The sequence below is a fragment of the Microcebus murinus genome, chromosome 9, assembly GCF_040939455.1.
Source record: "Microcebus murinus isolate Inina chromosome 9, M.murinus_Inina_mat1.0, whole genome shotgun sequence".
Classification (NCBI taxonomy): Eukaryota; Metazoa; Chordata; class Mammalia; order Primates; family Cheirogaleidae; genus Microcebus; species Microcebus murinus.
In genome coordinates, this window is record NC_134112.1 from 75,735,885 (window position 1) to 75,751,327 (window position 15,443).

The 15,443-nt window shown below is 35.9% G+C and overlaps 1 protein-coding gene across 9 annotated transcripts in view; it reads right to left on the reverse strand.

Moving 5' to 3' along the window:
* The window catches only part of CADPS2 (calcium dependent secretion activator 2), a 454,741-nt gene that overhangs the window by 49,139 nt on the left and 390,159 nt on the right, over positions 1-15,443 (reverse strand). For 5 of the 9 annotated variants that reach the window (XM_076006583.1, XM_076006580.1, XM_076006581.1 and 2 more), the window contains 3 exons: positions 14,072-14,219; positions 13,330-13,344; positions 6,860-6,934 (listed from right to left, as the gene is read on the reverse strand). In XM_076006583.1, coding sequence (XP_075862698.1) covers positions 6,860-6,934; positions 13,330-13,344; positions 14,072-14,219 — 238 coding nt within the window. The remainder of the gene's footprint in view (positions 1-6,859; positions 6,935-13,329; positions 13,345-14,071; positions 14,220-15,443) is intronic. The other 4 variants (XM_076006584.1, XM_076006586.1, XM_076006582.1 and 1 more) reach the window with 1 other exon arrangement.

Here is a 15,443-nt window from a genome sequence, read left to right on the forward strand (position 1 = left end):
CTTGGAATTTGATAGCATAAGAATAGTTAATGTAGAAGTTGCATATTTTAATTTTTGTAATCTTACTGCTTTTTATGGATTTCCTAGAGATTTAAAATCAGTAAGTACACAGGATTAGGAGTCTGAAGCTCAAAGGTTTGACTTTTGACTCTCTCATTAATTAGGTGTGTGACCCTGGTCAGTTTACAAAGCTACTTTGAGAATTATGTTCTTATCAGTGACTTAGGATGAGACTGACCATGTCATAGGCATTTTGAGGATAAAATAACATCACAGTAGGTACTTCATAAATCTCTCTTTTTAGGAAAGGTCATTTCTTCTTTGGTAAAACAAATGTGAACAAGTTATCTTATAGGCCTTTAAAAGATACACACTGAAGTTTAAAGATAATTTACATGTCAATCTGGATGGAGATTCACCAGAGCAGTGTTTCTCAAAGTCTGGCTCATGGTCCCCTACATCAAAATCACCATGGTGGCTGGTTAAACATGCACATTCCTTTTCCTCTTCCCAAATATATGACTCAGAATTGTTGGAGAGTATAGGGCATGGGACTCTGTATTTTAACAGCTCTCAGATAATTTTTTTTGCATGCTAATATTTAAGAATCATTGTATTATAAAATATTTTAGTATTTCTTAATGGAATAAAACCACTATTTATCTTGCCCACAGAATCTGGCAGCAGGCATGCCCAAAGACGCCACCAGCTGGCCCACACAGAATCTCTAGCTGGGCTGACGGGTGAAGGGCTTTTCCTGTGGAAGTCAATCTGTAAATACTGGAAGAGGTCACTATTTCCTCAAATACACAGGAACCAATGCAAGGCTACAGGGATCATGAAGAATCAGGGAAACATGACACCACCAAAGGAACAAAATAAAGCCGACCAATAACAAATAAGGAGACTGGATCTGTATTCAAAAACCTCCCAACAAAGAAAGCCTAGGACCACATGGATTCACAGATGAATTCTACCAAACATTTAAAGAAGAATTAATGCCAATTCTCTTTAAACTCTACCAAAAAATAGAAGAAGAGGGAATACTTTCACATTACTTCTATGAGGCCACTATCACCCTGATACCAAAGCCAGACAAAGACACTGCAAGAAAAGAAAACTACAGACTAATATCCTTGATGAACACAGATACAAAAATCCTCAGCAGCATATGAGGAGACTGAATTTGACAGCACATTCAAAGGATCATACACCCGGACAAAGTGAGATTTTTTCTTGGATGTTTCAGCATGTGCAAATCATTACTGTGGTACACACCACATTAACAGAATGAATGATAAAAATCACATGATCTAGGCCGGGCGCTGTGGCTCACGCCTGTAATCCTAGCTCTTGGGAGGCCGAGGCGGGCGGATTGCTCAAGGTCAGGAGTTCAAAACCAGCCTGAGCAAGAGCGAGACCCCGTCTCTACTATAAATAGAAAGAAATTAATTGGCCAACTGATATATATATAAAAAAAAAATTAGCCGGGCATGGTGGCGCATGCCTGTAGTCCCAGCTACCCGGGAGGCTGAGGCAGAAGGATCACTCGAGCCCAGGAGTTTGAGGTTGCTGTGAGCTAGGCTGACGCCACGGCACTCACTCTAGCCTGGGCAACAAAGCGAGACTCTGTCTCAAAAAAAAAAAAAAAAAAAAAAAAAAAAAAAAAAAATCACATGATCTCTGTAGATGCAGAAAAGCACTTGACAAAATCCAAAACCCTGTCATGATAAAAACTCCCCAAATGTTATAAATTGAATATAATTACCTCAACATAACAAAGCCTATATGTGAAAAGCCACAGCTAACATCATACTCAATGGTGAAAGATTGAAAGTTTTTCCCTCTAAGATCCAGAATAAGGCAAGAGTGCTCACTCTTGCCATTTTTACTAAACATAGTACTGGAACTCCTAGCCAGAGCAATTAGGCAAGCAAAAGAAATAAAAGGCATCCAAATCAGGAAGGAAGAATTAAAATTATCTCTGTTTGCAGAGGAGATGATCTTAATATGTAGAAAGTCCTAAAAACTCAAACCAAAACCCTTAATAAAAAAGTTCAGTAAAGTTGCAGGAAATGAAATCAACCTACAAAAATCACTTGTGTTTCTGTACACTAACAATGAACTATTTGAAAAGAAAATTAAGAAGTCTGGGCACAGTGGCTCAAAACTGTAATCCTAGCACTCTGGGAGGCCAAGGCTGGAGATTGCTTGGGCTTAGGAGTTCAAAACTTCCTGATCAAGAGTGAGATCCTGTCTCTATAAAAAAATAGAAAAATTAGCCCGGCATGGTGGGATGTGCCTGTAGTCCCAGCTACCAGGGTGGTTGAGGGAGGAGGATCGCTGAAGCCCCGAAGTTTGAGGTTGCAGTAAACTATGGTGATGCAACTGTACTTTAGCCCTGGGGACAGAGTGAGACTCTGTCTCAAAAAAAAAACAACAACAACAACAAAAAACAAACAAACAAAAAAAAGGAAATTAAGAAAACAATCTCATCTACAACAGCATGAAAAAAAATTTAATACTTAGGAATAAACTTAACCAAGGAAGTGAAAAACTTGTACACTGAAAACTATAAAACACCGAAGAAAGAAATTAAAGCAGATGATAAAAAAAAGGGGAAAGAAATCCATTTTCATGGCTTTGAAGAATTTAATATTGTCAAAATGTTCATACTATTCAAAGTGATCTACACATTCAATACAATCCCTATCAAAATCCCAATGGCATTTTTCATAGTAATAGAAAAAGTAATCCTCAAATTCATCTGGAACCACAAAAAACCCTGAATAACCAAAGCAATACTGAGTAAGAACAAAGCTGGAACTATCACATTTCCTGACTTCAAAATATATTACAAAGCTACAGTAATCAAAACACAATGTTACTGGTATAACAGCAGACCTATAGACCAATGGAGCAGAATAGAGAACCCAGAAATGAACCCACACATCTATGGCTCAACTGATTTTTGAGAAGGGTGAGAGAGTACATAATGGAGAAAGGAAAATCTTGTCAATAAATAGATTTTGGGAAAAGTGAATATCCATATACAGAAGAATAAGATTGGACCCTTATCTTACACCATACATAAAAATTAACCAGAAATGGATTAAAGACTTAAGACCTGAAACCATGAGACTCCTAGAAGAAAATATAGGGAAAATTTCTTGACATAGGATCTGGCAATGATTTCTTGGCTATCACACCAAAAGCACAAGCAAGAAAATAAAAAATAAGTAAGTGGGATTACATCAAGCTAAACGGCTCCTGTACAGCAAAGGAAGCGGTCAACATAATAAACAAGCTATCTATAGAATGGGAAGAAATATTTACAAACTATATATCTGGTAAGGAGTTAATACCCAAAATATATAAGGAACTCCTATAACTCAATAGCAAAAATGAAACAAAAATAAAAACTTAACCCACTTAAAAAAATGAGCAAAGGACTTAAACAGACATTCCTCAAAAGAACACATACAAATGGCCAATAGGTATATGAAAATGTGCTTGGTCAACATCACTAATCTTCAGGGAAATGCAAATCAAAACCATAATGAGATATATTAGATCACATCTGTTTGGATCGCTATTATCAACAAAACAAAAGATAAGTGTTGGTAGAATGTGGAGAAAATACACACTGTTGGTGGGAATGTAAATTGGTACAGCAACTATGGAAAATAGTATGGAGGATCCTTAAAAGTTAAAAATAGAACCACCATATGACCCAGCAATCCCACTAATGGTCATATATCCAAAGAAATTGAAACCAGTATATTGAAGAGATATCTCCACTCCCATGTTCACTGTAGAATTACTCTTAATAGCCAAGACTTGGAAGCAACTTAAATGTTTACTGACAGATGAGTGGACAACAAAAATATGGTATATGCATATGATGGAATATTATTCAGCCTTAAAAATTAAGAAAATCCTGCCATTTGAGACAACACAGATGAACTTGGAATACATTATGTTCAGTGAAATAAGCCAGATACAAAAGAACAAATACTGTATGATTCCAATTATATGAGGAGTCTAAAATAAGTGAAACTAATAGAAGCAGAGAGTAGACTATTGGTTGCCAGGGGCTGTGGGAGGTAGAAGTGGAAAGATATTTGTTCAAGGGTAGTATCAGTTATGCATGATGAATAAATCTTAGATCTGCTCTACAGCATGGTATCTACAGTAAACAATACTCTGCTAAGAAGATTGATCTTAAGGGTTATCATAGCAAGAAAAGTTAAGAGGGCTGAGGGAAATTTTGGGAGGTGATGGATAGGTTTATGGCATAAATGATGATGATGGTTTCACAGCGGTCTGCTTATCTCCAAACTCATCAAGTTGTATACACTAAATATGTATATATTAGTGTGCAATATCTCAATAAAGTGGTTTTTATAATATGGCAATTATAGAGATTAATTTTGAATCAATTAAAAAACACCATTTAATGTCATTTCTTGAGATGTTTGAGCTTGAGATGTTTGGTTCAACCTATCAAATGTATTTTAATAATTTATTTTCTACTTTTCAACTAAAGAATTAAAGATAATTAATAAGTACAATTTAACAGCAGGAGAAATAATCCATAGAGAAAAACAATAATCTAGTCCTGATTTCCAAATACAAAAACCAGTAGTTACGTGAGGTCTCTTTAATTGAAATTAAATTAAATTAAAAATTTAATTCTTCAGTTGCACTAGCCACATTTCAAGTACTCCACAGCACATGTAACTAGTAGCCACTGCACTGGACTGTGAAGGAGAAACATTTTTATCAGTATAGAAATTTCTGTTGGATAGCACTGATCTCTAGAAGCTTTTCCTTATTTAACTCAAATGTGCTATTTTTAAAATTAACCAGCTGCATTTGACATAGAAAAATTTAAGTTTCTTACTTTGTCAGAAATGAATGCAGAGATGATGTGTAGCCCTGCCTGACTTCTCTGTACCCTTCCCTAACCCCTGAAATTAGTTGAACTTTTCTCCTTGCTGCTTAATTGACCCTATATCATCTATATGCTAGCAAGCAATGGAATGACTCTCATTATGCAAACTTCTCACAAAAGACAACTTCCACAAGAGGACTGTGCTGATGGGGAGATTGTATCTGGATAAAATTCCCTTGGAGGACTCCCAGAGAAGAAGGTGCAAAGTTAACTATTTCACTTTGGTGGGGTGACTGTGTAGTTCTGTAAGCGCCTGTGCTGGGCTCCCCAGAGGATGGAAATCTCGCTGTTTTTCCTCAAGGAGCCTGATTCTCCAGTGGGCCACTTCTCTCCTGACCTGCCAGATGGATTCCCATTATCCTTTTCCCTCTCCACTTGTTGGTGAATGTGGGATGTGTATGTAGATGTTCTTCCTGGTTGTTTTCCACCTCAAGACCTGCTACCAGAGAATTTGGAAAAACACACAAAAAATTGCAGGAAAAAAACCCCAAATCAATTTTAATCCCATCACCCTGAGGAAAGATCTGTTAATATTCTGGTGTTTATTCTAAGTCTTTTTTTCTACATGATGCAAATTCAGATCCTACTTTACACTTTTATATATTCAGCTTTTTTCACTTAATACTATATTATGAAACCTTTACTTTATCATTAATAGTCTTTGTAAGCATAGTTGCTTAAGATAGATGTCTCATAATTTACATTTCCCTCATGTTAGAGATTTGTTTCCAAATTTTGATTAGACATAATGCGGTAAATATTGACGTGTGCATATATATTTTGTGCCTCTCTCTCAGTAGTAAGAAAAAATGTAAAAAGGTGAAAAGGTACTAAGGTGTTTGATATATTGCCAAAGTATCTTCTAGAAAGGTTGTAATAATTTATACTCCCCTATATAGGAAATGTGTCTCACCTTGAATTTAAAAACTGGGTATTACCTTAAAACATTTATGCTAATTTTGCTAGAAAAAATAGTACATTGTTATAGTGTTACTTTGCATTCCCTAAAGTATCAATGAGGCTTAATTTTTCTTATGTTAATGGAGGATCTCTGCTTTTTTTTTTTTACCTAAATAACATATTCTTTGTCAGTTATTAAATTGGGGGTGGTTTTTCCTTTGCTTCTTGTACATTCTTCCAATGGTTTTATGAAGCATGATTTGGGGTTCTTTGATGAAGTCTTGCAAGAGCAAGGGATGTATCTGCTCATATGAAAGTGGCACTGAGAGCACCCCTAGTCTCTCTCCTCACTCTTTTAAGCTCTTGATGCTTTCAGGCTCTCTCTTCATTTCCTTATTTAGCCCCTGATCTCCAATGCCACCCGTGACTGTCTGCTACATCTTAGTGGGAATCTAAATCATCCATTACTTCATATTTACTTATACAATTAAAGATCACAGTTTTTGTCAAGGATATTTCAAGTATAAATCAAATAGGAAATCCTAGGAGGCTCCTAGGAGTGGAGAACCTCAGACGCCACCCTGCCAGCTTTCTCTGTCTGTATCTAAGAGCAGATCTAGAGCCCCAGTGCTGTCACCACGACAGACAGACAGACGGGCTAAATTCAAGGACTGACGACAACTCCAATCTGCCCTGGAGTTAAAACTAATAGTAACAGAACATGAATGTGGCATAATAAGGTATAGCTGGAGGAGGTAGTTTTAAAAGGACAATTGTAAGACAAGCCAAAATTCACTGCAAACAAAAAAAAATCAAAAGTTGTTGACACAGTGTTCATACTTTTTTTGTTCACAACTTTTCTTAAAAATCAAACTTTATGGGTGATCTTTTAAATTACAATTTCTCAATTCGATATTTAGAAGCATAAGACAGATATTTCTAAAAATACTCCATTGAAAATTTTGAAATTTGATTAAAAAATGTGAATAAGTAATACATTACCTTTGAAACTAGTAGCGAAATGATTTCTTTTACAGTGTTGTCGATCAGATCATCTATTTTTGAATGGTACTGTTGCTAGACATTAAAAGACAAAGATCCATTAATTGACAGGGACACAAACTTTTGTCATAAGTCATAAATGCTCTAAAGCTACTAGTTACGACCTATCCAATTTACTTAAAATGATCATTTTGAACATTAAAAGAACAAAACCTTGAAAATGATCCACCCAATCAACACTTTTTACTTTGTGGTTTGAAAATTTTCCCATGTGCACTGTTGAGTTAAGCAGCTAATGGGGTTATTATTTAGATGAATTGAGTTCTTATTCTTATTCAGGCGGAGGAATGTGAAGGATACTTTTTGTCTTCTCCTCTATAATTAAGGTGGCCGTGTATTTTTCTAAAGGGTTGGTTTAGCTGGAGAAGCAAAAGGACTAGAAAAAGATTTAATTAATACTGCATTTCATGTCTGACAACTCTCATTCATAAGTTATTTTAAATGTGCTCTAGAAATAAAATGAGCTCCCAATTGTTCACTCTAAAAGGACCTTTTTGTCAGCGCCGGGAACAGTAGTTTATACAATTCTTACAATATGCTCAAGCAAGGGCAAAATTAAAATTTCATCAACAAAGGTGAATAGATGGTAACAAATTAATAGGCCATAAAAGGTATAATGAAACAGCACTCACTCCCCATAGTTTTATTATCGCTTGCTCATGAAAAAGACGCCTTTAAGTAAATACAAAAAAGATGTATTTAAAATAAACCTGAAAGACTTTTTTTTTTCCCTTTCTTTAGAGAATACTAGAGGGTTCCATTCTTAAATAAGCTGAGCCTGGGCTTCCAAGGCTTGTGAAGGCACATCCATTTAAACAGTAATTCTTCCTTTAGAAGCATTTATCTGACAGCAGATTGTCCCCAATAGCCACTTCAGAGAAAATGTGACTTGTAAAGACTAACCCTATCTTGATAGTTCAAGGCTTCTTGGAACAGCTAACAAAATGCAAAGAGTAAAAGTACTCAGGTCAGTATAAACATTAGACCAACTTAGCTGCTGGTTGAATGGTTTCCTAAGATGTAAGTTTTTGAAAGCTATTTCTTTTTTTTTCTGAAAACATGTCTCAAAGTTTCCACACAAAACAAAACATCAACTTAGGTCTGCTTTGAAATACTTTGGAATGACACTCTGCTACCCTCCTCAAGGGCTTTGACAGTTACTGTGCATCATCTAACTGTATAAATAATAAAGAAAGCATACTTTTTTGGAGCATCTGAATTATTTTATTTTCCTGTGAGTATGTGAGTGTGAGTGCGTAATGACAAGTGGTCTAAAATTAACCACACGCATACAAACATGGAACTTTCCAGGCACATATTGCACCCACCAAAGCTTGTCTGTCTCACTTAAAGCATTACTGATTCCCGAATTTGTGCTCCCCCGAGGACAAATGGAATGGAAACACAGAGGGTGGGTTTCTACTGCAGTCGTGTTCATGCTTTTACTTTTGGAATAGCTTGAAGAGAAGGAAAAAGAAAGAAGAAAATAAAGAAAAACAAAGTAGAAGAAAAAGAACCCAGAAAAGCTGGCTGGCCATTAAGGTTCTGATCCAGTCTAAATTATCAATAATTTTCTGAGCCAGGCAGCCCCTCACGTGAACATACGTGAGGCCCCCAGAACAATTCCAGCGCACCGGCTGGTCAGGGGGGTAATCCCTCCACAGACACGCTTACAAAAAAGGCCTCCCAGCTCTGGCTGCAAGCTGTACAGCTGATGGGGAGTGGAGGAGCTTATGCAAATGAGCTCTGCCTGGCTCCCGGGCGGGCACTCTCCTTTCATGTCCTTCTCACTCCAGACCTGAGTCTGTGTAGTAAGAGGAAATTAAATGCCAGACTGAGGCTCCTCTTTAGAGTAAAACAGCAAAGGGATCCAGAATATGGGCTTCAAGCTTCTCATTTCCCTTTTACATGGGAAGTGCTCTAAAACATACAGGGGTTGAGGCACCCACACCTCTAACGAGGTTCTTTAATGTGTCTTATCCTCAATGTTTACCTCTGTCATAAATTCCATTTCTAACCCTAAGTAATCAAATGTCATCAGAAAGCTATTGGATATAAAATAATAGAGCTTCTAAATGTTAAACTTTTGGATTAGATTGATTCTGGCAATTCTTTTTTTTCTTTTATTTTTGAGACAGGGTTTCACTGTCACCCTGGCTAGAGTGTGGTGGTATCATCATAGCTCACTGCAACCTCAAACTCCTGGGCTCTAGCAATCCTTTTGCCTTGGCCTCTCTGTAGCTTGGACTAGAAGTACATGCTATCATATCTGGCTAATTTTTTTCTATCATTTTGTAGAGATAGGATTTTTCTCTTGCTCAGTCTGGTCTCCAACTCCTGACCTCAAGTGATCCTCCTGCATTGGCATCCCAAAGTGCTAGGATTATAGGCGTGAGTCACTGTGTCCAGCTATTCTGACAATTCTTAAAATCAAGTGATACTCCACTAAAGAAGTTGTTTATACCCATTTTATTAAAAAGCAGGGAAGTCAATGAACCCTAAGAGCCATGAAATTCTCCTATAATACATACCTTTACATTGTTGCTTTCCTTGATACCTGATCTAGCCATAAACCAAGAAGAAGAGAAATGTAGGGGGAGGCGAAGGGAGGGAGACAGAAGAATGAATAAGCACACACACACACACACACACACACACACACACACACACACACACACACAGAGTTAAAAAGGAAGGAAGGAAGAAATATATATCTTAAATGTATTACCTAGGGGACAAACCGAGACCGTATGAGGTTTGTTAGGTTTTTATAATATGGGATGCTGCTATTATAAATTTACCCAATGAGATCTGACTTATATCCATTTTAAAACTGCTGGGAACTTTCAGAATCTGCATTGGCTGCACAATTGCTGTAGGTCGTCTAGGAACACGAGTGGGAGTAGGGAGATGGCCTGATCATTCCTGTTTTACATAGACATTCTGCAAAGATAATAACCTACCTATAGGTAATAGAAAGTTAGCTAGAAAAAGTTACTCATCAGGAGACCTGGATAGCTTTCAAAGACAAACACAAATACCCCAAAAAGAGGTCACAAACAAGTAAAAACATAATTTATCTGCATAGACATTTATATTATTTAAGCTAAAATGGATATTTGTTTTTTATCATTTAGAATAACAGACAATATTTTTGAAAAAAAAATTTTGGAAAGTTTTTGTTTCCAACAATAAATGTCTATAAAATTCCTAATCAGAATATTTCAAGTTGGGGTGATAATTTTACATACTAGGGCTCTGGTAAACTCTAGCTCATTCTTAAGGTAAGTTTCCCCACATCTGTACTCAAATGTAAACTGTGCCCTGCTTCTCCAGCAGATGACTCTGAACTCACATTAAGAGAACCATTCAGGAATCCTTACTTACCTCATGGAGCTCAGGGAAAACAGAGACCAGACACAGTCTGAAATCCTGGCATCTGTACACTCAGGTGAATAGCATCATTTCACCTGACCATTTTCATGCAAACACACAAGAAATGAACACTAACCAAATGTCGAGCAAACCAGCTTTCTTAAAAGATTTTGAACGTTTTCTTGGGATGAATTTTAAAGGCACTGGATTGTTAGTTCTAGAAATGGAAGCATTTTACTTTAACTGAGAACAAATCCTGCACAAAAGGGGCCCCTGCTTCCCTGAGTTGCCCCATTAATGTGTTTTCATCCTCATCCTCAACTGAAGGGAGCATGGGATGAAATGGCTCTGAGGGCAGATAAACGCTCACAGCCCATGCAGTCATCTGCTTTTGTGCAGTTATGGATAACGAGGATTCTAACCACTGTGGTGGTTTCGTGATCTCAACATCTGTCCCTAAGGGACTGGCCGGAGATTGCTGACTCATTACACACAGCTGTCACCTGAGCAGATCATTCGCTCACTAATCACTCCATTAAACCCTATTCTGGGCCTCAGCAGAACATGTTTGCATCATTGTGAGGCATGTACGAAAACAGAATCATAATTTAGAAGCATAGAAGGGACTTCATTGTGGGTAAGGCATTGGGAAAGATCCATCCCAGTGACGACAACAGAAAAAATGTAGTAGAGATTTTAGAGAGGTAATTTCCTTATAATTTAGGAAATTATAAAAAAAGTTATTAAAAAAATCTCTGCTGCGTTTAACTGTGTAGTATATACATATGTATTTTACATTTTTAAAAATTTCTGAATATTATGAGAGGTACAAATGCTATAGTTATATGTTATAGTTATATGAATTGCTTTTGTACAGTTCGAGTCAAAGTTATAAGTGTGTTCATCACCCAGATAGTGTACCATTCAGTTATATCTGTTAGGTATGAATTTACCCATCCCTTCCTTCCCTGACCTACTTGATTTCTGTTGAGTTTTACTACCGTATGTGTACATCAGTGTTGATTGATAAGTTCTAATTTAATAGTGAGTACATGTAGTATTTGTAACAATCTGTAGTATATATTTTTACATGCTTCCAAATTGTCTAATAATCTAGTTTTTTCAATGACTTTATTTGCTGCTTTCTATAAAATGGGGTCCATTGGCTCACCTATGCATAAATGTATGTACTAATTTGCAACAATTCCAAACTTTTCTTAGCACATATAGAGAGGGAAAGCCTGTGCAATTATGTGGTATATTTACTGGAGAGAAAAAGCAAAGTACAAAATCCTTCTTTTGCATTGAGATTCTTGTTTACCACTTTTCAGTACTGCTAATGGGTTTTACACCTGCACATTTTGAACTATTATTAATTGTGTGAAAGTTGTGGGGAGCTAATTGTCGCTAGTGAGAAGGTACAGGTGCAGACATAATGAACAGTAGCAGATTACTCTTTAAAATCATCCACCTATTAATGTAAAGAATCATTTGACAATGCAACAATGTTTGTCATTTTGTCCTGTGTGCGTGTGCCTGTTTTTCTTTTTTAAGTACTAGAGTAAGCTGTTTCTTACAGAGGAGGATTTTTAAAGCAGTGACAACAAATCAGTCTGTTCATTTACTCAGCCAATATTTACTCAAAGCCTATTATGTGTCAGGTACTGCAGTGCATGTCAAAATAAGAACAAATAGACAAACTCGGTATTAATGGGAAGAGAGGCAAGATGATTCTATACACCAAATGAGAAAAGAATGGATTTATGAAGAGACTTAGGATAATATTCTCAGGCAGACAATCAAAGGCTTACATCTGGGTGTTAAAAAACATGAGGAGGTAGACAGGAGCCATTGGTTTCTAAGCCAGCTGCCCACTCATTAGATAATTAGAGATAATAAATCATGTTGTAAATGATCAGAAAATGATAATTACTGAACATAATATAACACTTACATAACAGTTACTTAATATATTTGTAAGTTACTTAATGTATTTGTATGCTGTGATATTAGAAATACATGTTTTCCTCCTAAAATGCTCAAAGAATAAAATGTGTATACATACATAAATATAAATTATGGTCAAATAGTTAGTGTCTATGTATGGGTTAAACAGGTATGAAATTCACAAGTAGCTTGCCTTCTCAGCTATTTCACAGTTAGCTAAGTCCTTCTGCTTAGACGAGGATTGTTAGTTCATATGAGTCATGCTGAGTCTGACTCCTAGTTGTCAACTGTAAGACTTGTAAGATTTAACCTATCCATACAACACAAAAATATTTTGATTTACAAAAAGAAAAGTATAATCTAATCAGTCCTGTATGATGAAAATTTTCAAATCATGTGCCTTAGAGATTCTGGGGTGGTACTTTAGGACAACATTTTGTGGGGGAGTGCAAAAGTCTCATGATACAGGCCTGCCTCTTCCTCACCTCTGATATTGGTTACAACCTAGGCTAGGAGTGGGAGGAAAGACTGTATCATGGGTGGGCTTGGACCTCACTGAAGTCCACTATTGGATTCATCTGTGTGAGGAGACCTTGGGTGTGACCTCCTGGTCCAAAGATTTAGGGGTTTTCCTATATGTCATCTAAAGCCCCAAATTCTAAACTTCTCTGGGATTAATGGAAGTATACTATAGACATATGCTTGAAAATGTTAATCGCTCTGCTTCTAAATTTATTTTGATTTCAACTTAAAGGAAGGTGAATACATTTGGTTTTAAATAATTTTATGTTTAAAAATTAAAGAGTAGTTTGTAGATTCTGCAGCCTAACATGGAAGAAACAAGGGTAACCTTGACATTCTTTAAGGTATGTGGTATTTACAGTGTTTTACTGAGTCTCTGGGCTATTGCTATGTTACAGTAAGCTGCTAGCCTTATATGTACACACACAGAAGCCAAATATCTGAAAATCGAGTTAATTATATTAGTTTAATTTGAAAAGATGAAAATAAAAAATAAACATTTACAAAAATAATAACTCAAATGAAAAATGTGCTTTTACAAAAAAAAAAAAAAAAATGAGACTTACCCACTGAATACCAAACTGGATCATGCCATGGGTTGGGAAAAAAGATGATGAAAGTGAACATATAAAAAGAACAAAGAAATGATGAAGAAGTCATTACAATGGAAAAAAGGCAATAAAATGTTAACTTAAAACAGATAAGCTAAGAAAAATAAATCCGTTTTTACCCAATCATCACTCTCAACAAAAATAAATCATGGAGTAAAATGAAACTATATTTCTGAAAATAAAATCAAACAATTATAAATCAAAATGAAAGAGTGGGTTATTTATTGACAAGAACTAGAGCTAGATTTTAAGTATGTTTTTACTTGATCTTTAAAAAATGGAAACTTTTGTATAAAGTATTTCATATGCTATTTTTTTGTGTATGCCTTGCTTTTATGGATGCAAACTCTGGATACTCTAGATTTGTATAAGCAAAGAAGGTAGCTTTCTAGCTTTCTCATTTGTTTGTAAAAAGCAAGGTTTATGTAAATACTCAACACCTAAGCTGTTAAAAGGTATATCTAAAAGTCAATGGCCATTGTAAAATTTTAGGCAGTATTTATATAAAATATGAGAAACTGACAAGAACAAGTGATAGAAGGCATTCTATTATTACAGCAAAGAAAAGATCAAACATTTGGTGGTAGAGAACTTGGTCTTTTTTAATCCAATGAAGGGAGTGCCTTCTGGAAACAGCATTTCCCCTTGCCAGGACACCCTGCGCTGCATTTCCCTATGTGGCATACACTGTACTTACCTCTTGTCCTCCGTCCAGGGCGCAGAGTTTAGTGCTTTGCTTTTTGGCATCGACTAATACATTAAACATTGTACACACGGAAGCTGGAATGCGCAAGTCAGTTGTTTTGCTTGCCTTTTGCAGCTTGAGTTCAAATGCAGTTCTTGTTCTAGTTATTAAAACATGAATTCAGAGTAAGAAATTCTGACAACCATCTCACCTGTTTTGTAAAAATGAAATCAACACTACCCGAAGCTAATTTAAAACATGCAAATAGGGAGTAAGCAGTGTGACAGTGCTTGGGAGCCAGAGGGTAGAATGCTCTTCTTTTCAGAAGTCTCAAATAAAAAATTAGACTGAGATATTTTATAGAAAACCTAGCTTTATGTAGTCACTCAGACAATACTGCTACCCAAATGAAGCTTTTTGTTATATCGAGTGTATCACGTTTAATGGAAATATCTCACAGCTTCACTTAACTGCCTGAATTAATTTCTAAGTAAAAAAAAAAAAATTACATGCTTCTCTGCATTAAAGCAGAATGAATCCTCTATGTGAGGGCTTACCAAACTAAAAAGAAAAGCAAAAGTCTAGAAAACTCTAAAACATTACAGTCAATGAAAAACAGAGAATGTGTAATTCTTTTATGTCACTTACATTCTCTTTCAAATGCCTCTAACTGCATTGTGTAGTTTTGTAAGAAACTACATAATGGCCTATTTGGAATTGGTTTTGCTAAAGTATCTGATGAATACCTGCAGATTTGATACATCAGAATTGCAGAAGATTTTTTAAAAAATATATTAAATAATCTAATTAATGGCCTTAGGGGCCACTGAACATTATTCTAAAAACAGAATTTTTCTTGGTTTAAAAATTTCAGGGTTATTCAATTGCTCCAACCAGTGTTTGACTATTTTTCCAAAATCATGCCTAACTGACATTGTTCTTGTATATATTATGAACTTGGGCAACGGAAAAAACGCTTGACCAATTAGGATGCAATGCTGATTTTGTAAAACTATTAGAAATAATGAAAGCACATCTGGAAGAATCTAAAATCTCACAAGTTATTTCTGGGTAAGTTCTAAAGAATGTCAATAGTACTTGGAACTCATCTGACATGGATAGAAAATAGCAGTGAATAATCACAGAACTGATGGTGCTAATCATATTTTGACACAGCACACAGACATAACACATAAAGAACTTAACAGACCTTTTCCATATGTCTCAGGAAATATTACCTTGGGAATTTAAAGCACAGTATTCCCAGAGAGATAACAATAAGCACAAAAGCAATCATTAATATCATATAGGTGCTACTGATTAGGGCAATGGTTGGGAAACCTGAAAAAAGGTATCAGGCCAATTTCATCAATCATATATATGG